The 24,133-nt window shown below is 35.7% G+C and overlaps 2 protein-coding genes across 6 annotated transcripts in view; one reads left to right on the top strand and one right to left on the bottom strand.

The window, feature by feature from the left end:
* Positions 1 to 3,531: 3,531 nt before the first annotated feature.
* Positions 3,532 to 10,319, top strand: LOC117325329. 2 transcript variants are annotated; one of them, XM_033881470.1, is made up of 3 exons: positions 3,532 to 4,094; positions 4,196 to 4,582; positions 9,315 to 10,319. In XM_033881470.1, the coding sequence occupies exons 2-3, from the start codon at positions 4,295 to 4,297 to the stop codon at positions 9,621 to 9,623; spliced, it is 597 nt and encodes a 198-aa protein (XP_033737361.1). In that variant the 5' UTR covers positions 3,532 to 4,094; positions 4,196 to 4,294; the 3' UTR covers positions 9,624 to 10,319. The 2 variants fall into 2 exon arrangements, with proteins under 2 accessions (XP_033737361.1, XP_033737360.1); XM_033881469.1 differs by having other exon boundaries at positions 3,532 to 4,582.
* A 3,116-nt stretch (positions 10,320 to 13,435) lies between these two features.
* The window catches only part of LOC117325328 (transient receptor potential cation channel subfamily A member 1-like), a 49,848-nt gene continuing 39,150 nt past the window's right edge, over positions 13,436 to 24,133 (bottom strand). For 3 of the 4 annotated variants that reach the window (XM_033881465.1, XM_033881466.1, XM_033881464.1), the window contains exons 13-26: positions 23,548 to 23,714; positions 23,186 to 23,267; positions 22,641 to 22,700; positions 21,943 to 22,038; positions 21,611 to 21,681; positions 21,186 to 21,354; positions 20,522 to 20,611; positions 19,632 to 19,801; positions 19,270 to 19,399; positions 18,327 to 18,521; positions 17,974 to 18,042; positions 17,568 to 17,678; positions 16,746 to 16,849; positions 13,436 to 15,728 (exon numbers count right to left, since the gene is read on the bottom strand). In XM_033881465.1, the coding sequence (XP_033737356.1) occupies positions 15,470 to 15,728; positions 16,746 to 16,849; positions 17,568 to 17,678; positions 17,974 to 18,042; positions 18,327 to 18,521; positions 19,270 to 19,399; positions 19,632 to 19,801; positions 20,522 to 20,611; positions 21,186 to 21,354; positions 21,611 to 21,681; positions 21,943 to 22,038; positions 22,641 to 22,700; positions 23,186 to 23,267; positions 23,548 to 23,714 (1,773 nt within the window). In that variant the 3' untranslated portion in view covers positions 13,436 to 15,469. Of the gene's footprint in view, positions 15,729 to 16,745; positions 16,850 to 17,200; positions 17,248 to 17,541; positions 17,679 to 17,973; positions 18,043 to 18,326; positions 18,522 to 19,269; positions 19,400 to 19,631; positions 19,802 to 20,521; positions 20,612 to 21,185; positions 21,355 to 21,610; positions 21,682 to 21,942; positions 22,039 to 22,640; positions 22,701 to 23,185; positions 23,268 to 23,547; positions 23,715 to 24,133 lie in introns of those variants that run through there. The other variant, XM_033881467.1, reaches the window with a different exon arrangement.

Raw genomic sequence — 24,133 nt, 5'->3', positions numbered from 1 at the left:
TAAGAGACTTCTAATTAGGACGACGTGAATAAGATTAAATCCCGGATGACGTAGAGACGGCGAGGAATCATTTAGTGTAGTTAATCACGAAACACCTAACCCATCCACAGGTCGAGAGGTCAGTATTTATCTTAAAGAGAATCTTTGGAGCTTAAAGAAAAGTTAAATACCTTAAACTCCTACGGATAAAATACAAGAACAGACAATCTGTTTGTTCGTCTTATTGCCGGTTGTCTTCGTGCTGAATTCCGCGTGAAATCGGAACAACAAAAGACCTCTTATCTCGAAACCTGTGTCGGCAGCTTTGATATCGCCAGGTATTGTACCTGTACGGGTATGTGTGGCTCAGGTATCTTCGTGTATTGACAGGTATCTGTATCACCTGTCGGGTAAAACAATAACTTTGTATATTGACAAGTAGATATACAACAGAGCATGACCTTGGCCGATGTTTATATACATCTTAAACAGTAAATAAACATATATATATCATGGTCCCTATAATCCTTCTTTGTTCGAGACTTTTCAGTCATTCAACTTAAATTTCATAATGTCATATTATATTAGGACTTCGTAAATTAAAAAAAAATAATAATGAATGACATGTTAATAAAAATACCAAAATATCATGTTTCTACTATAGTCTTCGTTCAATGGACTAAATGGTGGGCTATGGGGGAAATAGCGCTATATACTCGGGTATCAGTCCGCATAATGTGTAGCATGCTATCACTACATCCCAAGGGCATACTACATGTACCTGTATATATGGCTGATGTGTGGTACTTCGTTATTTAGCCCCACTAAGATCATTAATTCGTATCAACAGATCAAAATATAGAAAATAGGCGAAATACCAAAAACACAAGGTCGATGTTTAGTAATTCGACATATTTAAGACCGTTGAACATTGTTAATCCCCCCCACCCCCACCCCCACCCCCACCTCCCTTTATTATATAATCGTAATTACACAACAATGTTTTCCCTACATTGCTCCAGTTGATGTATTTTACCACGTGAACAACAAAATCGAAATAATAACATGTTATAATCATTTAAGTTTTCTTTGGCTACAAAAGTATCATTAATTTCTTCGCGAAATGGCTAATAACAAAATAACATATATCAGTCATGATTCCAGATATCGGTGCATTTTAAAACCAAAACCAATGATGACTACAAGTGACATTTGATCTTCGGGGTACGACGTAATGTAATGAAACGTTTTGAATTTGGCCGTGGCCTTTCAATAGCACAGGTGTATGTATTTATCTTTCCCAGTGGTAGACTAATGATTGTGGTGTCGTAGGGAATTCGAGACGCACGGCTTCTAACGTACATAGTTTCTTATGTAAACATTTTATTTGTACCCCTTTATATGAACCAGACAGGCTTTCAAATTCTCTCGTTCTTTAACTAGACTTGTGTCGCTAATTTAAATAAAGTTGAATGAATACCTTTACATTTCTATAAAACGGGATGGGTTTGAATGTATTAATGTCATCGTAAGTTTAAGGTACGTGTTACTTTATTTTTCTCACGTTCATTCATTGAAATAAATCTCATGATAACATTATTTGGAATTCTAGTATATATACATGTAGTAGTTGTGTAGAAGTAATACTATAGTAAGTAGGAACATTTACGTTAGTTACCTATATATATATATATAGTAGGAACCTTTACATTAGTTACCTATATATATATATATAGTAGGAACCTTTACATTACAGTCACCTATAGTGGGAACCTTAACATTACAGTCACCTGTAGTAGAAACCTTAACATTAGTTACCTATAGTAGGAACCTTTACATAACAGTCACCTATAGTAGGAACCTTTACGTTAGTTACCTATAGAAGGAACCGTAACGTTAGTTACCTATAGTAGGAACCGTAACGTTAGTTACCTATAGTAGGAACCGTAACGTTAGTTACCTATAGTAGGAACCGTAACGTTAGTTACCTATAGTAGGAACCGTAACGTTAGTTACCTATAGTAGGAACCGTAACGTTAGTCACCTATAGTAGGAACCGTAACGTTAGTTACCTATAGTAGGAACCGTAACGTTAGTTACCTATAGTAGGAACCTTTACATAAGTCACCTATAGTAGGAACCTTTACATAACAGTCACCTATAGTAGGAACCTTTACATAACAGTCACCTATAGTAGGAACCGTAACGTTAGTTACCTATAGTAGGAACCTTTACATAACAGTCACCTATAGTAGGAACCTTTACATAACAGTCACCTATAGTAGGAACCGTAACGTTAGTTACCTATAGTAGGAACCGTAACGTTAGTTACCTATAGTAGGAACCTTTACATAACAGTCACCTATAGTAGGAACCGTAACGTTAGTTACCTATAGTAGAAACCTTAACGTTAGTTACCTATAGTAGAAACCTTAACGTTAGTTACCTATAGTAGGAACCGTAACGTTAGTTACCTATAGTAGGAACCGTAACGTTAGTTACCTGTAGTAGGAACCGTAACGTTAGTTACCTATAGTAGGAACCTGTACATTAGTTACCTATAGTAGAAACCTTTACGTTAGTTACCTATAGTAGGAACCGTAACGTTAGTTACCTATAGTAGGAACCTGTACATTAGTTACCTGTAGTAGAAACCTGTACATTAGTTACCTATAGTAGGAACCGTAACGTTAGTTACCTATAGTAGGAACCGTAACGTTAGTTACCTATAGTAGAAACCTTTACATTAGTTACCTGTAGTAGAAACCTTTACGTTAGTTACCTGTAGTAGAAACCTTTACATTAGTTACCTATAGTAGGAACATTGACATTAGTTACCTGTTGTAGAAACCGTTACGTTAGTTACCTGTAGTAAAAACATTTATGTTAGGTACTTGTAGCAGGAACGATACAATTTGAACGTACATATATAAAGTATGTACTATGGAACAAGAGGCGTTTACAAAAAGTGACATGATCTGTCTGTCCCTGTAACACCAGTAGTAACACATAAGTGTTAAGCTGTGTGCGAACTCATATTTATTTACTTAATATGAATATGAATATTATAATCATATTTGATGATTTTCAACGACTCGATTTTAACCTAATAGTGGATAGTAAAATTCGTATATGGTGTGTCTGGAGCTACGCATTATGATCTAATATTTCTCCGGTAGGTTCTTTGTATTTATAAAGCTTTTGGTCGGAGTAATATTCGCTTCTTAGACCTGTGATTTCAGCGTTTGTTGAACAAAATATCATAACAAAGCCATAAATACAATGTTGCCTGTATAAATCGACAGGTAGAAAAGCAGTTTGAGTTAATTTACGTATTTAGGAATTACTTACACGTACATGTGATAAAACACGGGTCATGTATAGATAAGGTAAGGCTGTGAAGTAGTGTACATATATATATTTATATCGGAAGTTAACGACTGACATTTTATCATCATACGAGGTAGACCTAACAATGTAGTAGTAGTACTACACTGTAAATGTATTTAGCGAAGGTGTGAGTTTCAGGTTCCTGGTGGGTGGAGACACCTTAACTGTGAGGGAACACCTTACTAGTGAAGCAACAGTGTACACCTAGACATGTATTACCTGTGAAACGATAAAGATCAAATATGTCAAATCGTTTTGATGTGTGTTGATACCGAACTTAACGACCCTTAGGGTGACAGGTATATGTGTATACAGGAATCGGATTCGTCAGAAGGAAGCCCCCATTCGTGACGTCACGATTCGGTGATGTTTAGTATATATATTGTACAAATAGGGCACGTGTTTATATATCTGCGACCTCAACCTGTTATCATTTACACGACTGGAGTTACATCCATGAATGAGCCTTGCCAATCGAGCACGCCTCTTTCTAAAAGCTCAATGTACACGCAGCTCGATGACAGGTCCCGCCTCGCATTGTCTGTAATGTTTAAATAGGCGGTCTGTGTGTATTTGGATCATACCTTTACTACACGTGTTTGTGGACGGTCTGGACACTGTCACTGGACGCTATCAATACCACACACTGTTCATCACAGATTCTACAAGTCGGACTTGTATAAAGGATAAATCGGATTATTTTTACTAAGTTAATATTTGAACATGTGAGTAAGCCAGCTTTACTCGCCTTACTTGTTCTTGCGTAAGAGCCAATATCGTAGATAAGATTTCTTTATATCTACTGTATATATTTTTTTTCATTCAGACTTTCCGTTGGACTTGGCCTGTTCATTCACAAACGTGTCTGAGTGACTACCTGGTAAACGCCCTAGTACTACACTTGTATTTTCCTAAACCGGTCGCCATGAGATCTGATATGAAATGTGACGTTGAGATCAGTATCAGTGGTGATGGGGAGGACTACGATACAATCCAGGTCCCCCCGTGTCTCCAAGCTGCTACCCTGGGTTCCAACGATACCCCCCTCGGACGTACCAAGGACGCTGTCCGACTGCCCAAACGTTATGTACAACGTCTGTATCACGCTAGGACAAATCGGGAGTATAAACCGTCCCCAACACAGACCAAAGACAGCACGGAAAGCCGAGAAAAGGACCTAGACACGGCATTGAAATGGATCAAACAGGAAATCGTAAGTGTAACCATCACAGTTAATGTCAGAATATAAAATATGCCACCCGACCACCCATAAGGGTAACGTTTGGATGTTTTTTATATCACAAATAATTTGTTTATTGTATTATGATTTCTTTGCTAAATTACCGGTGCGTTGAAACCCATATTTGAGGGCATGTTACGTTGTCTATGTTCTATACCATATATATTAGCATTTATTTGACTTCTAGCACATGGATAACTCGGATACACCCTAAGAACATAAGATGCAATTCTTGAAGTGTACAAATATGGACAGTGAATAATAAAACAATAGGACGCATACAAAAGTAATTTTATCTTTATCGTGATAAACAAACCCTTAGGTGAAGATAATCATGTTTTACGATTTGGAGGTTTTGACAGCAGGTAAAATCAGTGGCATTAACACTGGAGATTTCGAGGTGTTTGTCAGGAAGAAAGTATAAACAGTATTGTTGCTATTTTGGGCAGTTTGACAATTCTTTGCTGTGTAAGGTTGGAAAGTTAGAAAATTATTGGCGGTATAAAATTGAACATTAATAAAACAAACTAGGATATATAAGATCGGGCAGTTAAAGCCCCTTGGTGTAAGATCGGACAGTTAGAAAACTCTTGGTGTAAGATCGGACAGTTAAAGTACTGTTAGAAAACACTTGGTGTAAGATCGGACAGTTAAAGTACTGTTAGAAAACTCTTGGTGTAAGATCGGCAGTTATCTAGAAAACTCTTGGTGTAATATTGGACAGTTATCTAGAAAACACTTGGTGTAAGATTGGACAGTTATCTAGAAAACACTTGGTGTAAGATTGGACAGTTATCTAGAAAACACTTGGTGTAAGATTGGACAGTTATCTAGAAAACACTTGGTGTAAGATCGGACAGTTATCTAGAAAACACTTGGTGTAAGATTGGACAGTTATCTAGAAAACACTTGGTGTAAGATCGGACAGTTATCTAGAAAACACTTGGTGTAAGATTGGACAGTTATCTAGAAAACTCTTGGTGTAAGATTGGACAGTTATCTAGAAAACTCTTGGTGTAAGATCGGACAGTTATCTAGAAAACACTTGGTGTAAGATTGGGCAGTTATCTAGAAAACTCTTGGTGTAAGATTGGACAGTTAACAAAATCTTGGTCGTGTATCTAAAACCAAGGTTATGCCAGATGGCGTGTACACCCCAACAATGTACACACGTTCTTGTCTTGACTTTTAAACAGTTAATGTGTTAGTCTTACCTAATATGGTAATGGATTGATTGCTCTTATCTCCTCTGTTATGGATGGCGAGGGAGGGGTTTTAACACAGCCGTCTGTGATCTAGCCAGAGACCTTTGGTAGTACTGTCGAGCGACTGACAGTGGTTCTAACTGCGGCACTAACGCTCAGTATAAAAGTCACATTCAATAATTCCGAGTAGATAATTACGTTACTTCATATATGCAGTCTAAAACCGAAATTGTAACGAAGGACACGCCACTAAACACTAAAACACACAAACAGATGTTAACAAACGTTTTTACGACCAATACCGTTCGTGTATGAAGTACTGTTGTACATAAACTGCATCTCATCCGCACGACAGATGCTCCTGTTTACGACTAGTTTTATCGTCGAAGGCCACGGGATTCGCAATGCATATGTTGTCGGTCCAAATGATGAATGATTTATAGAGTATGTTGATACGACCTATGAGACACCATCACATGACAGGCACATGTATTGTTTTTTCTGGTGTTTTTAAGTGTTTAAGTGTATTATAGACCGCGGAACTACACACGGAGTACATAGTTCGTGACAAAGTAGCTCGTATTTAATTTATTGTACACTTACTTCAAATGGCCGTGTTTATTGATGGCGATTATATATAGAGAATAAACGATTTGTACCCAACAATATTTTTGTTGTTCATAAATTATTATGTATAAGTTAGATAATTTGAAAATTGCTTATAATAAATACCTAAATTGTACTGAACTAGCTTGTATATCATTGGATCTATAATTAGTTCTGGTGAGAGTTTACACCTACATGTAGTTAAGACTTCTCTCAAAATACCAGAAATGAACTATCCTGTACTCAAAGAAGAAGAAACTTATTTCACAAATAAATTTGCATACGCGATAATTTCAGACAGAATACGAACATCAGACCTCGATATTTACCTTGGTCTATATGTGTAAACCTCCACATTCCATTTATTTTTGGTTACGCTCGTTTGTAAATTAAATCTTCATTAAATTGTGATAGCCCATCGTACATTTTATATTACATGTAAATTGTGGCAATTTATAGTACAGATTATATCAGTCTGTATTCATTGTACAGTTTACGTTGTCCAGGGTTAAGAGAGAAACAATTCGGATATGTCACTAAAAGTACAAAGTACATCGTATGTGACGTAGACTGTGGAAATCTGGTTTTAGATCGTTTAATATCAACACCGTGCCAAAAGGTATGAACGTGCGAATTCCTGGCCGAGTCTAAAACAATAGCCGATATGAGTATCGACACAACACAACACCAGCGTATCTTGGAGATTTGATGACAATCTGACGATGGTAGTTGAAATAAAACAGATCACTCGCTATACCGTGTAAGCTCTCCAACCAAATGTGTATTTATATTATTCATATATATATATAAATAAACCGGTACGGGATATCGGTACAGTATCTCAGAACCAGACCATTACGGTGATATTCCTCTGTAAACTCAAGATAAATTGGCAAGTTTGAAAATAAGTCAGCTCATTATAACATCTATAACTTTAGATGAAATTAGCTCTCTAGCATAAAGACATATTCTGTATATTACATATATAACGTATATTTACAAAAATATTTTGCAAAATCATTGTTTTAGATGTATCAGCGAAAGACAGGACTTTTGATCAAATGTGTATTTAATGATCATCATATGAACATATTACATGTGATGTACAGTGATAGTGTCTCGTAAGCCAAATATGGGTGGGTATTGATGTATTTTAATGTTTTAATGACAATATGCCTGTATTTTCTGTATAATGTAAGTATCAATATGTGACACTTTGATAAATCTATCTGAATCTGAATCTGTATAATGATTATACATGGATATATATTTAGATATCTTGGAACATTTCTTTATGTTCGAGCGCCAAGCATGTGATCCCATGCTACACTATACCGGTGTTTATTTTAATTAAAGTAAACGTGCGACCCTTTGTAAAATATTTTTAATCGCTTTGCTAGGGTTCGATTTTGGGTCATTGTAGAATTGATTGAAACAGAGGCGCCTAGCTTTACTGTCGAAGAAGATAGTTAATGTTTACAAAAATAAAGCCAACTATCTAGGCCATTCATACGTTAAAGAAACGCGTTTTGTATGAGAAGACACCGACCTTTATAATGTAGATGTTTGGCTAACTGTCGAAACCCCCGAGGAAAACCTTGAACAACTGGAGTAAATGTGTTAAATGTGGTGATAAAATCAAACAGATTTGACAAAATATGCATTCAGGCATGAATTTCGTATCACAGTCGTCTCGTGTTACAAAAAGGTTTTCTCATTGTGGTAGAATTTTGATTACGAGTTTGTTTTGATGGTCTGTACATTAACGTGGAGGATATCACAGTGGTTGATTTCACAATCCTCTCGATGATAAAACTTCAACATCTCTAAACGGAAATTACGACATACCTTGCTTGAAAAAAAACCCACCACAATGTGCCGGCGGTATTATCACTTGTTTACAGCACGTGTTTCAAGTTAAATTTTATTATTGGGATTCGCGTGACTAAATCTTCTTTCTTCTGTCAACCATTTCAGAACAGTCGTCATAACGATAAAATGTAATGTAGAAAACGTGAACATTACAATAATATATGTGACTTTCTACTGTACTATCTGTTAATTACCTAGTTATTTAGTTCACGTAACGACGGGCGTGTGTTAGATTAAAATTAAATACTTCGTGGTAGCCTGCGTTAATCTGTTTACTTCTTTACAATACTCTAATAATCATCGTTAAGTTACTGTTTACACCCTAAAATAATTACAACGTTTTTCACTTATAGAAACCTTCGTCATCCTGATCAAGAGAAAATTGCACATATAAAGATTGTTAACTTTAACAAGATACGTATGATCCTTAGAAAAGTTCTAAAACAATTCAACTCACAAGTACTCAACGCCTTAAATTGCTGTAAACAAACATCCGATACGATATTTGTATAAAGTCGATGGTGTAAACACTTAGTCCTCGTGACTGGTATAGATAGTGTTAATTACCTTGTAACTACACACACACTACTGGTTTAATATCGACTCGTCAATACGTCATATACTATAATAGGCCATTCTCGTGGGACTATATATGGGATACACATGATACAATAAGCTCACCAGGATAAAAATATTGCCAAATATACCGCAGATAGTAATAACGTTTACTCTTACTATCCTACAGTGTTTGTGTAAATTCATTTTTAACATAAGTTTGACCTGATATATCACCTCTGTAAAGTGTAGTTCGTCTTTCCCTCCATGACTTCTGTTATATCTTAGAGTTATATGAGTGTTAAATAACAAATAATTCTAAAGCATATGATTATCTTTACATAAATTTTGTCAGACAGTTAACATTATTGTTTGAAAAAGATAAACGTTGGTTACAGAATGTTTTGAAGGGAATGATATATAGAAATATATTTTATCATTCAGATTATTGTTTTTCTGTTTTACAGATGGAAATGAAGGAACAGGACAAATCCCTGATGAAACAGTTTATAGACCTGCGGTCTACCATTGTACAGTTACGGTGTATGTTTGAGGTCCATAGTTCCAGTTCGGATATCAGCAGCATGAGTGGCAGCAACATGTCTCTTGACGATGTCCTCAGACCCGGTTCACCGATGAGCTCCCCCAATCATCTGTCACCCATAGCGGACATCGACGAAACGACAGAGTTCAGATCAAGGACATCTTCTCTCCTCGCACCGTCCAAAAAGTCACCGGTAACGCGCATCAAGTGGAAAAGTAACGAGTTCATATAAGGACCCGGAAGTTGTGTGCAGTAGTGTGTGTTTATTAATATACGAATCGAACGTCCGGTCGTACTCTGGTGTGTGAAAGAATTGTGCTAGATTATGTTACGGAAGCTTGGCGAAATGGTATGAGGATTGCAAGAAATTGTATATAAATGTTTGTAAATGAAGGCGGTACGAAATGTCATTTGCATAGGAATCGCGTATATAAAGTTCCAAAGGAGTGCTGACGGAAATCGACGTTGACACATCGTTTTGAGAGTCACACAAACTGTATTCCTTACGAGATATCACTAACCTATACGAGTGTCTTAACTCACACTGATACGTTAAGGAAACTCGAAGTTGGGTGGGTGTCCTATGGTGTCGCCGGACACTTGAGGTGCTGTGACCGACACATCCGATATGTTTTGGCGCCGTGCATGAGTGATCAATCAGGCGGGGTGACTACATCCGTCTCACGTGACAGGTGCCCTCGATACATCATATCTAATGTTATAAACATGGCGAGATGGGACAGATACACTGACCACTTCAGCTTGTATCCAATATCCGTCCCTGTCAAAACTGATGAATACGTGTTTTTAACATTCCTTTCAACATTATGTTTACTTACTAGATGACCGATTTCCATTCTGTAATCGCGTTTGATGCATGTCTATATGTTTATATTGAAAGAATTTATTAAAACGAATCTTATCCTAAGTTTGTTTTACTATTTTTATTTCTGTTCCTATTCCGAACATTCCTGCAGCTAAGCAGCTATTGTAGAGAATGGTAAGGAAAACAATGTGACAACATGAACGAAACACAATGGAAGCTCTGTTCTCTAAATATATCAGCGGGTGAGCAGTTCAGGACTCAATACAGCGAAAGCAATCAAAGAATTTTAAAGTCTGTAAAATAAAATCGTAATTTTAACTCAATATCAATTAAGAGGACAAATGGTGAAAAACAAACCTAAAAGGGGATCCTCACAAAGCTACAGGGGTAACAGTAACGAGATCAGGGCACGTATTCATGAAACCATACTCATGTTCAACCTCAACTCTTGTACTCGTGCCCAATTCTTTGCGCCGGTGATAACCTACTCCAAGTATGCATTCATCAAACATCGAACATAACTGAGTTCATATCGCACGATGAAATAGAATATTTGCAAATCAGATCAAGATGTCGACTATGACACTTTCCATGGTCTTTATAAACCTGCGTTTCTTGAAACTTGTGTCCACGATAAAAGCTAAATGTCAATACAATGCCAAGTTGTTAACACGAGCCAAGTGTAGTGCCAATGTGAAAGTACATGAGATTCCAAAGAATATTTAACAAGTCGAACACAAGTCAAATGCACGAGAATGTACCGACTTCGAAATGTTGAATCGTTGTATTTAATGGTTCCGTGACATAATGACAATAAGACAGTTCGGGCACGTAAGCAAACGTTGACTTAAATCAAATACGCTTATCTATTTATCTGGAAACCAAGTATCGAGTAATAAAATTCGTGAGAAAGTTTGTAAATATCGGTTATCCAGGGTATCTATTCCATTTTAGCCCGGTGACACGTACATGTATTAGCCTTATACAATGTAACTATGAACACTGAATTGTTTGGACAGTTATATTTCTTCAGTTTGTGCACTGATATTTGTTTAAACAATGTAATTTACTTAGTCTGGTAAAGCGAAACCTCGTTCCTTTCGAGAACTATGGTGTGCAGAATAAACAGTTTAGTCACTTTTGCTAAATGATAAGAGAAACTACAAAAACAAAACAAAAAACTATCGATTACTACTTAATACTAAAGCTTACAAAGTTAATATAGTTTTGCTGGTGTTGGTCTGATGAGAAGGAGAGGTCAAACAAGTGTTTACTGATTGACAGAGATGTTGTCAAACTGCAATATTTAATAGCTGTTATTGTGAGACATTAGTGTGTTAACACTACATTCGCACCAGTGCCTCCACCACACACCTGTTAGATACATCCGTGACATTCACGTTCCTCAGGTACATATCGTTACTTTGTTTCTGTATCCACTGATGCGTTAGAAAGAGAACTTCACGCCCCACGGGCACGTGATCTAGTCACAGATTACGACTGATCGGGCACGTGATCTAGTATTATCCCTGGGTACATAAGTAATGAATATTTACAAATGTAACTTTGCCTGTGACTGTACTGATGTACCATATGGCTGTGATCAGCAACATTTACTTACCACCATCATCTCCGACGTAATCTTGTGATAAAACAGAGTGGAAACACGTACTTGCCGGAGTGCTCGGGTTCTACTAAACTGGCTCAATGTCTCTAGAATATTAAGACTATAAATAAAGTTGAGCTTAATGATTTCGGTTTTCAAACTCTGGGGGAGATACTCTTGTACTAGAATTTAGCTTAGCAATTATTAACAAACAAACAAAAACAAAAAACCATCGGGGTTGGTGGCCAGTCTACGGTTCTACCGAATGAGCCAAAGATAATGTTGAAAACTTTGTCCGGTAGATTTCTGGTGTCTGATTTAGATTACTTACAGCCAAGGGTTGGTGGCAGTGGCGTTGAACGTAGAATCCAATTCTGTTACTGACAGTATCACGTGTAGACAGTATTTTGGTCTCCGTTAGACTATTCAGCAACGTTTATTAAAGTAAAACTGTTAGATAGGCACATCGGTTCTATACTCATTTCATCTTAGATTTAAGAAATTTTAGATTTCCCTCTTTTCTCCTGTATTTCCAAAATTTTGGTCGTTACGTTGTAGCATACCATCCTAGGACGAAATAGTTGCATGTACCCTTTTATATTCATGGTTATACATCTACGTTTTATACATGTATTTTTTCTATGCTGATATCATGCTATTCATATGATGTGAGTACATATCGACATATTTTTTAGCTAGGCCGGATGAAACATTGACGATACTCACTGAATAAGTTGTTCAGGTAGTAGGGTTTAATTACCTGGCCGTAAACCGTGTGTAGTTAGGTGACAGTGGTACAGTAACTGCCCGTAAACCACGAGTAGCAATGACGTCACAAGACGGCTAGGAATGTCGTGTGTTTGATCACATCTTCGTGCTATACTAGATCAAATTCCGACAGTCGTCGTGTAATGTTATTTATTACAAACATTCGTGTCCAATCTGTCACGGGTCAGTTAATTATTATTCAATATCTGTAATGAATACATTTTTAGGGTGACTATACGAAGCAAAGAAAGAGGTGTTAACTTTAGTCAGAAAGTCACGAATATATGCGTTGGGACCGATGTTGTATTATATATGGTAAGAAGATACATCCTAAGTAAATAAATAAATTATTGAACTGAAATTCAGACACAGCACTACACAGAATACGATTTTGATATATTTTTTTAATACATCATACATCATGAACCTTAAATGAATCAATCGTGACTAGATAAAATAAACACTTAGCCTATCCCTCTGACAAATACAGAAGTGTAGAAACCCCCGGTTACATGATGTAAGATGTTATATACCTATATAAACTCACCGTCAAACGAGCACCTGTTGACTGGCGGTTTGTTTATATCACCTGTTAATGGTTCTAGTTCACTAATTATACGTGTCATGGTGATGATTTTAAACATTAAACATTTTCAATAATTCATCTGTTCTCTCCTCGCATTCTTAACACTTTGTAGCCTTTTGTTTGGTTAGGACCTCAGACTAAAAAGGTGATCAGCATTTTAAAGGTAAGTAACACAGTCATTGCAATATATTCTCTGACGCGCTATATCAAATGATGACTTGGTGTGCACATTGATGAACAAATCATAACAAAACATTGTAATCTTCACAATTTATTTTCAGATCTCAACTCCACGAATTGGACACTTAATGAAGTATTTCGGGAACCATACAAGGAAGTCGACAGGTGTTAAAACACCGGCTTAGACCACACTCTGTAACCAATAGGTATTGACGACTAACCAGGAAATGTTTTCTGTGATAATGTCTCTATCAATACCTTAATCAATTAACTTTGAAAAAAAAAATCAGTTAAAAAAGCAGAATATTAATTACTAATGATAAATATTATTGACCTTTTGAAAGAAAAGTATCATTGACATTGAAAAGAACAAAATAAATGGTAAGAGATACAGTTAGGAATTAAAATTACAAAAGTATTTAAAGTTTGTTTGAAAAGGAAATAATCCATCCATGGATTAAACTAGAAATCATATTATTTCTACATAGATGACTCGTCATTAAAAGTGAAAAAACAAACATATACGTGTTCTCATAAACAATCATGCCCAGCAGTCGAATTCCTTGTATGATAACAACGCTTTTGAGTTTTAGAAGGAGACGAGTTACGCCCCTTATATATTCAGTCCGAAAAAAAACATCAATACCAAAATATCAAAACTAGAAAACATCAACAATAGCCGAAGGAATGTTTCCTGAAAGTATTCAATAAGGGTGTAACTCTAGATGAATAGCTGCACTTTTTTACAAATCCAATTTTAATGGATTTTTTTAAACAATTGTACCAATTAGCATATATATACACGTATAAGTCTGTATGTATTTAATTCTTATTTCCAATCATTATCTTTTCTTAATCTACGTCAAATAAAAGCAAAATACAAGCGGGCACTACGGATACATGCATACGTCAATATCAAATTAAGTAACCAGACCGCTTAGTTGCTTACTGAAGTATATTATGTTGAATGGATGGAATATTATGGACAATATCATAGAGTTATTGTGTATGTAAAGCGGATACGTATGAGTACTGTAGAAATCTGCTGCGACCCGGTATAAAATTTGAGCAGATTAACGTCAGACTGTGAATTGATATGCATTTATTGATTTAAGCATTAGTGTGTAAATATATTTATCCACTGTATAACCGTTAGAAATATAATTCATCAAACATTACGTAACACCCGGTAGCTCTGAGTCCGACCATGTATGTAATTCATCAGTTTTATTCTTTCTCAATACTTAAGTTCTCATACATATCAGGAGGACTCTTACTTTTCTGTCCGTAACGCCCCTTTTAATACAAAAACCGCTACGTATAACAATTTTCTTAGATTTCAACCTTTTTGCACTATCAATTCACCATTTTATATACAGATTTGTATCATCAAACTTTTGTATGAAAAGACGATATATCTGTTTCAACTAAAAGCCACAGATTAACGAAGTTGTGTATATTTTGTAGGAAGGAATTCCCATCATACTTACATCAATTAATATGCCAACACATAGCATTCAATAACATGATTATATATTAATTATCAACAATACGCACGTACGTAACAACACGTAACAATACAACACACGTGTAACAGTGCTTTAACATGAAGCTCTTGTAAGGAATATGCTATCTTATAATGGACGCGATTATATAATGTATGTAAAATGTACACGATGAACCAGCATCTGACAAATAGATATACAAAGAAGTATTCTCACCGCCAAGTTGAGACTGACGAGCTGAGACTACCCAGGCGTAAGTATGATGAGACAGACAGGTTATGACTAATTATGCACATAATATACAGTTGTCTAAAGCAGAATAATGCATGTATCATCAACGTTCTGAAGGTGACTATGTCAAATTTATCGAACACAATTGAAGTCTTTATTTGAGACCCAATATTGTCATGTTTAAGTAACTTAACTGTTAGCAAATATCTAGAACGAACATGTATATTCGTCATGGATAATTCATTTTGCGACTTAACACAATTTTCAGATGAGATGAAAACATCATGTTTGCTACATTTTAAAACTAATTTTCATAATAAAGAAACACATGACTAAATGAGTCAAGACATTATTGCTATTATAAAAGTTATTATGACTAGCAATCTTGTTCATTCTTAGAACTTTCCTTAATTTTTCCCGATGATTTTTGCCAGTGGGAAACAATAGCGTTTTGTCGGAGGAGGTTTTTCTTGATAAATGGCGCGCTGAAGCTGGCCCCGTGAATCTTCTCTAGACTCGTGGTATTGGTAACTCCTTCATCCTTGTTATCCTCCTCAGTGACAATCTCCATCTTCTGGACGATCAGACGCAGAAGGTCGTACTGTTTTTCTAGCTTCGCTCCCATGTCTTTCATTCTAAAATATAGAGGTTTGGTTTTTCATCTAAGGATGGTTAATATACAAACCCACGTATTATTCAAAGTCATTTTCTTTTAAACAATGTCATACCCTTTTGATGCTTAATATACTAACCAACGTGTTATTCTAAGTAATCTTCCTTAAACAATGTCTTACCCTTTCGATGGTTAATATACCAACCCACGTGTTATTAAAAATATTCTTCTTTTAAACCATGTCATACCATTTTGATGCTTAATATACAAACCCATTTGCTTTCCCAAGTAATTTTCTTTTAAACAATGTCATACCCTTTTGAATCTTAATATACAAACCCACGTGTTATTCCAAGTAATCTTCTTTTAAACAATGATATACCATTTTGATGATTAATAGAAGTCATGTCTAACCTTGTCAATGACTGATATAAACAATGTTTCACCCTGTCGATACACGACCTTAACGAGTTGCTAACATAACTCTATCAGTTGTAATACCAGATCAGACACTGCTGGTAGATTTTTTAATCCCCTGGATTCGTCTTGAACTGCTTATCACAGTTTGATTCTTTTAAATAGTGACACGGATAAGAATATACTTTTTTTAATCCACTTATGCAAACTATGAAATTTATTGAAATTATTGGTTTCTGCACCTGTCCTCCAAATCCAGATTTTGACAGTTGATCTGTTTGGAGTTTAGTCGCCTCCTTTAACTATTTTAAATCCACAGCATCAGAGTCCTTTTCTAGAAGGTCAAAATATCTGTATGATAGAGCAGATTAATTTATTTTATCTCTAATGTATGTAACTCTGAGTCAGTTTTGAAAGGTGCTAATATTCTTTGTGTGTTTTGTTAATTTTGAAAATTTGGCTCCAGATGACCTGGAGTTTTTCTCCGCTAAAAATAAAATTCGAATCATCCAATGATCGTTGGTCACCAACAGTCTACGGCACTGTAACCAGGACAGACACTCCAATAGATCACACCAATAGATCAGACCAATAATCGTGTCAGAGCTATCACTATGCTCACCTCTGTTTCTGTTTGTGAAGTTCCGTATACAGGTAAGCGTCGTGGCGCCTCGACTCATCAGACCCCAAATCATCGTTTTTGTTCCATGTCATCTTACTCCAAAGCTTTAAAAAAGCACGTGCAGATGATAGGTTCATGATATATATCGCCAACAAATGTGAGATAATGATCGATATCTAAGTCAATAAAATTCCTTCCAGGATGTAATGTGTGTAGATTTGTGTGTGTCCTAATACTATTGATATCATGTAAAAAGCTAAAATAAACTGTTAATAGATAGCCGCAATACCTATTCCTGGCCATGTTGCTAAATGGATGTAGGAAATCCAGTTCACCCTGACGGTAATATTAGATTAAATAATCTCTATTGAATGTAATTTCAATCTATTAATCTGTGAATGTACGTGTCATACATACAGAAGCCATGTCCTGACCACATTTGTGTAATACTTACAGAAGCCATACCCTGGTCACATAGGTGTAATACTTACAGAAGCCTTGCCTGACCATATTTGTGTAATACTTACAGAGCCATACCCTGACCACATTTGTGTAATACTTACAGAAGCCATACCCTGGTCACATAGGTGGACTACTTACAGAAGCCATACCCTGACCACATTTGTGTAATACTTACAGAAGCCATACCCTGGTCACATTTGTGTAATACTTGCAGAAGCCTTGCCCTGACCACATTTGTGTAATACTTACAGAAGCCATACCCTGACCACATTTGTGTAATACTTACAGAAGCCATGTCCTGACCACATTTGTGTAATACTTACAGAAGCCATACCCTGGTCACATAGGTGTAATACTTACAGAAGCCATGCCCTGACCACATTTGTTGGGATAGTAGCGGTACTCGACCTTGTCCACCTTCAGAAGTAACCACTTGGGTAGCCTCCTTTCCAAGTCTGTATGCAACTCCACCTAATAGCAATATGGAATATGCATTAATTTTCGTCGTCTCGCTGTTGTTGTTGTTGTTATTGTTGTTGTTGTTGTTGTTTTACATCAGCGCCTCAGCCTTACTGTTATTGATGTGAATTTAACGATACATTTGTTGTTATTTTTTCGTTCGCAAGATAAATACTGTATATGTATTCTGTTCTCGTTTTCAAAAACTATATTGTTTGTCGTCTTGTATTTCCATTTTTAGTTCGAGGGTCATTTATTGCATATTCCTAAAGCTGGCATTAGTTACTATATGATAATATTGTTATACCTGCATAGCCAAACGTTTCAAAGTGGCATTACTTTGTACCGATTCTATGTCACCGACTGCCAGACCAATCTGTAAAGAAGGAAACATGAACTTTTAAACATTGGTCAATCAACGTACACACACCGGACTGTTGTAGCTACGTTGAGGTTGCCTCCCTTTCTTTGTAGTTAACACCATGCCGCCTGTCTATCCCAATGTTCTCTTATCAGACTGCTATACTAGTTATATTGTTGAAAAACAGATACAATGGTGCTATATTGATGAAATCTTTTAAATAAAGTCCCCTCATTTACCATAAATAAAGAGTTTTGAACAGTTGATAATTCAGTATGAAAATGTTACTCTATACGCACCAAGAGATTGATGAGGAGAATCGGCATGAGGAGAACAAACATGACGAGGAAGAAGATCGTAAGACCTCCGAATCCCAAGGTGGTGTCGCTTCCATCTGTCAGAGGCTCGTTGAAGGACGCCATGTAATCCAATTCCAGCATCATCATCCCAGACCGGAGGATAGCCATTCCGGGATTCGAGTAGGCATGCGTCACCTGGCATGGCGAGATATTATTAAAAAATACACTATCGCTTTGGATGAAAAAGTATTCCTGACGAAATCATCATCAATTTTTACCAATATTAATGCAATTGTAGATTTTATTGTGGTGCATCAAATATGCATCATGCGTAGATATCTCCAGAGCCCGGATGCTAAAAGTTATCCCTTAAGTTAAGTATGCGGTTTTTTGAGAGAGAAAAAAGAATTAATGAACAGGAGTTAGCACAATCATTCATTTACACAGAAAAGATATTTAAAACTCTTATAGTTGACGACAGCGTTAACTTCTTGATAGTTTTGAACATCCGACCCAGCTGATACACTGTAGATTTATCATTTCTATAGATAATTCAGAATTTTACATTAACGTGAACTATGTGTCTACAATAGATGAAATATATTAACTAGGTAAGGATATTGACTTAATATTATTCTGCGCCTAGTTATAATGTTTGATTTATATTTTTGTGAGGGTGTGTGATTCCTTGTGAGGGTGTGAGATTCTGTGTGATTCCTTGTGAGGGTGTGAGATTCTTTGTGATTCCTTGTGAGGGTGTGAGATTCTGTGTGATTCCTTGTGAGGGTGTGTGATTCTTTGTGAGGGTGTGTGATTCTTTGTGAGGGTGTGTGATTCTTTGTGAGGGTGCGTGGGTGGTTGGGGGGAGAAGGGTAAATTATATTGATACTGTCTTACAAGAACGGTTAAACCACAAGACATTGATTCTGATATTCTACTGTACCTCTGATTTCATGAGAAGAAAAAATGCGAATCCGAATGCCACAATGAGTAAGGAGAAAACGCTGAGCGCCTGTATTAATGTTGTCAGGATCTCCAGGAACATCACCACATATATCCCAAACACGTCAAACCTACAAAAAACCCAGATAAGTTAACATGTCTCAAATAAGTCAAACTACAAAACAAAGAAGTTAACATACTGTCTCAAATACGCCAAACTACAAAACAAATAAGTTAACATACTGTCTCAAATACGCCAAACTACAAAACAAATAAGTTAACATACTGTCTCAAATACGCCAAACTACAAAACAAATAAGTTAACATACTGTACTAAAAACGCCAAACCTACAAAACAAATACCTCTGTAGGAAGAGTAGGCAGTTGAACCAAGCCAGGAAAATTGCAATAGCTCCAGCCTCGACTTGGAATTTATACGTAGTTCCGGTTATCATCGGTATAACGAACACTGCAGTGGTGACGTATAATACCCACTCCAGGGCGTTACCAAGGTCTGTGAAGTACTTCATCCGCTACAAATGTAAAAACAGATACTCTTCATCCTTGATACCACTATAATAAATGTTCATCTGATATAAATGTACAAAATTTACTCTCCATCCTCGATACCAGTATAATAAATGTTCATCTGATACAAATGAAAAATAATACTTTCCATCCTCTTTAACAGTATAATACAATGTTCATCTGATACTAATGCACAAAATATACTCTCCATCCTCTATAACAGTATAATACAATGTTCATCTGATGTAAATGTACAAAATATACTCTTAATCCTCTATAACAGTGTAATACAATGTTCATCTGATACAAATGTACAAAATTTACTCTCCATCCTTGATACCAGTATAATAAATGTTCATCTGATACAAATGAACAAACGATACTCTCCATCCTCTTTAACAGTATAATACACTGTTCATCTGATATAAATGAACAAAATATACTCTCCATCCTCGAAACCAGTATAATTAATGTTCATTTGATACAAATAAGCAAAAGATACTCTTTATCCCCATCAAACAATATAATACAGGTACAATGCTCATTTGATACAAATGAACGTTTTACAATCTGAATCGGTGTTACGTTTCATGCGAGGTAAAATAACAGAGTATTCACTTTACTTACTGCTGTCGTTTTTATTTCATATCTACGACATGTTTGAAGCTTTAAACTGACAACAGATTTTGATATTAAGCAAACATGATGCATTTGATTCTACTCACCTGTTGATACATTTGTGCGATCTCTTTTAATATGTTGAGTCCAGTAAATACCACCACTATGTACACACAAAGTTTCTTCGCAGTATGTATCTTCATGAAGAAATATATTATTAGTTGTACGTTTAAAAATGGAAAATGGAAACAATTTTTTTTTTTTGATCTTGCTATGCTATATTTGTTCGTTTAAAAATGTTAAATGAATATTGATTGCACAATTCACATAAATGTAACATGTCTGACCAGCTTACTAAAATCTCAATAAACAGTCAGGATAAGGTGATGGCGAAAACGGTTAGATAATTGTGTATAGATACCGACATAACAACGATATGTAGGGACTAACTTTATTATATGTTCTCTCTGATGTATTTTTGCAATATTTATGTGTGTATTTATGTATCTTAGGTCTATTGCCTTCATAATGTGACATTTTATCACATGACTCGGAAAACATGCAAAGGACAAAATCAAACGGAATCGCTTAATTCTCAAATATAATGTAATGTCATTGTGTATACGATAACATCAAAATCGATTTCTGACTGACACATGCTATGAAAAACGCTCGAGACATATACTATTAGCGACATTACACGGGCAAGCTCACGGATATCTGGCTGATAATGTGAAAAATTAGTATTACAGAAAACGGTGTAGTTCTTACTTCTATGGAATGCGAGTTTAACTCGGTCGTACTTGCGTTGGTACTGTTTTGTCCATTATCATCAGAGGGATACCAGAGGGTTGTGGTGGTTGCCAACATGGTCAGAAGTCCGAGATATATAAGATACAATACCAGGTTTGTGCTGTGGAACCATAATCCATAAGCTCTCCTGTAGAATGAAAAATACTTAAAACATCTGTTTAACTTTTCCTCACTACATAACAAAACAATGAGAAGACAGTACAACAGTCTCAACTGTCACCGAAGAAAATAAGGTGTGCTCGGAGATGTTCCCGTTTCCTGCACCACACGAATCACCGGTTACGATTCGCGGTTGGTATTTTTTCCAGAAACACAGTGACATTATCACAATGATGACCACCATTTGGTTGATAAAAATTGCGTTACTTGTACAACACACTTACCATTTCATGCTAAGGTATGCCTTACATAGGGGATGCGACAGACACTGGACACGCCCAAATTTCACCATTGCCTTCAAAATAGAGATTATAGTTACTTAGCATAGCATAACTTAACGTTTTGATTGGAGTTTTGGAGTATGAGTTTCGTTGAGACATAAAATGAACTTATTCAATTATGAATCATACATTTTCTAACAAGTTATATATAATTTTAAATGGGCTATCAGAGTGCAGAATAGCACTAACAATATGAAAAAAATATATCTTGACATAGTACTGTCGTAACAGTACATAATACTTTCTTAACAGTAAGTTGAAGTACGGATGATTACATTTAGCGAAAAGAGTGGAGGTACTTCTTTTTCTGCCTTGGCCATTTTCTTTACGTAGCTGATAGGAGCCTGTAGGTACGAGAAGTCGTACTCTATCTGTAAGTATAAGGTAAATATTAGTACTATTATAACTTAATGTATGATTTAATTCATAAATATAAATTTTGTAGGTTTTATAGCTTTTTCAGTGAAGTATATATTAGATCCAATTTGTATGTTTTTACATTATATTATAGGTTACCTCCATTATCCTTATATAAACATATGTATATTCTATCGAAGCGTTTTCTTGTAAACCACACGGCAAGTTCTTCAGAATCTCTAACTTGTTTTGCACTTTCTCTGGATTTGCATTGACGTTTATACATTATTGTTAGCCAGATGCCAAGAAAGAGGATTCACACCGTTTCTCTATGTGTATATCCGAATAAGATTTTATTGAGAAATGTATCTCGGATGTTGTCTGCTCCATAATGGATACTTCACCGCAGTGAGAGCAGTGCTTTCTGATAATCTTTAAAAAAAATGTTGATTGACATCAACCCCTACTGACAAACGACCCTGACTGACATCAACCCCTACTGACAAATGACGTTGATTGACATCATCTACCACTGTCACACGACGCTGACTGACTATAACTGCTTCTGACAATCGACGTTGACTGATATCCACTCTTTTCGACAACATACACTTACATAAAAAGTACTCTTTGCTTCATCTTCACTTGACCGCTTAAGACAATTGTCGAGAACGACCTGCATTAAATTAACACGGAAATTCTTAAAATATATCACAGAGTTAATATACATAAGATTGAAACTATACTGTTAAGTTCACATATGCGGCATAAAATCTATATTATCAAACGTGACAGTAGACAATGTTTAAAATATAAATTTATAGTATCAGGCTTAAACTATATCATTAGCTTAACGTGAACATTTTCTCTTTGCACATATGGAAAATCATTATCATATTTAAAAGACTATTATACAAACTTTATCAGTCAGTTTAGTAAAATATTGCCATTTTATTGTATGGGTTGCCATTATGGATGCTTTCCATATTGTTTTAAATATTTTCAACTTTTCCATATGTCAAATTGAATTTATATATTGCTGTTTGCAATAAATCAATACTTACAAATTGTTTATAGATTACAAGTTAATACCATATCCAGAGTAATATAATTATCAGATAGTCGTTATTGTATTGTAAATAAATGAGGAGGAAGACAAACCATGCACACGTCTGGGAGGTATTGGACGAGGCCATACATAGGACACATTGATCCTGAACACAGATTCATTGCCTCTCGCCACCTGTTGAATGAAAAAAAAATGAAATCTAGAATTAGACGCAATGGTTACAGTTTCTGGCATTGGAATCATCGTAACGATAGTCACGGTTGCCATTCATATCCATATCGATATATATTCTTTTGGGGGGAGATTTGTTATTTGTTTATAATGATAATACATTATTCATATGCATTATTGAATTTAACTTGCTGAAAAGAACTTTAATTACCTTAATTATCACTCTTATAGCACTTTCAAAAATTAGCCTGTTGCTAACGTATGCTGAATGTAAAATGCTAACCTTTCGTGTCGGACAATTGAAAGAGCGACGTCACTATCCTGGGCTTCCATCGCTATTCCGAAGAATGTTTTGTTTTCGTTATCTACTGTCATTTTTGCACCTAACGTCAAGAGTAGATCTACACTCGAAGTTTTTCCTTCTTTAGCAGCAACATGAAGTGCCGTTTCCTTAAAATCAAATCAATGGCCATATCTTCATTTTCGTTGTAAACATATGAAATGGGTATTAGTCACATGGTACTGAAATATAATTTTGTAAATACAGTAACTGCTATTAAATGTAAAATATGTTTTAGTACTGCATGCTGACAGGGTCTATTTATATTAAGAATGAAACGTATTAAATCAAATAAAACAAAGGAAAGCAGACCTATATATACTCATAACATACAAGTAATCATATTACGCTTGCTGTGCTGTCATCATTATAACTCAAATTTCATTATAGCCTCGCCAGCATGAGATGTCACTGGTGTATGATTCTGTAATGTTCGTGTTAGTCTCTCGCACAGTAGTTGCCCGAATATGCATGTGATCTTCGTGTTAGTCGCCTCTCGCGATATAGTAGCATGAATGTGTCTGTGATC

The sequence above is a fragment of the Pecten maximus genome, chromosome 4 (genome assembly GCF_902652985.1).
Source record: "Pecten maximus chromosome 4, xPecMax1.1, whole genome shotgun sequence".
Lineage (NCBI taxonomy): Eukaryota > Metazoa > Mollusca > Bivalvia > Pectinida > Pectinidae > Pecten > Pecten maximus.
This window is presented reverse-complemented; position numbering and strand designations above follow the sequence as displayed.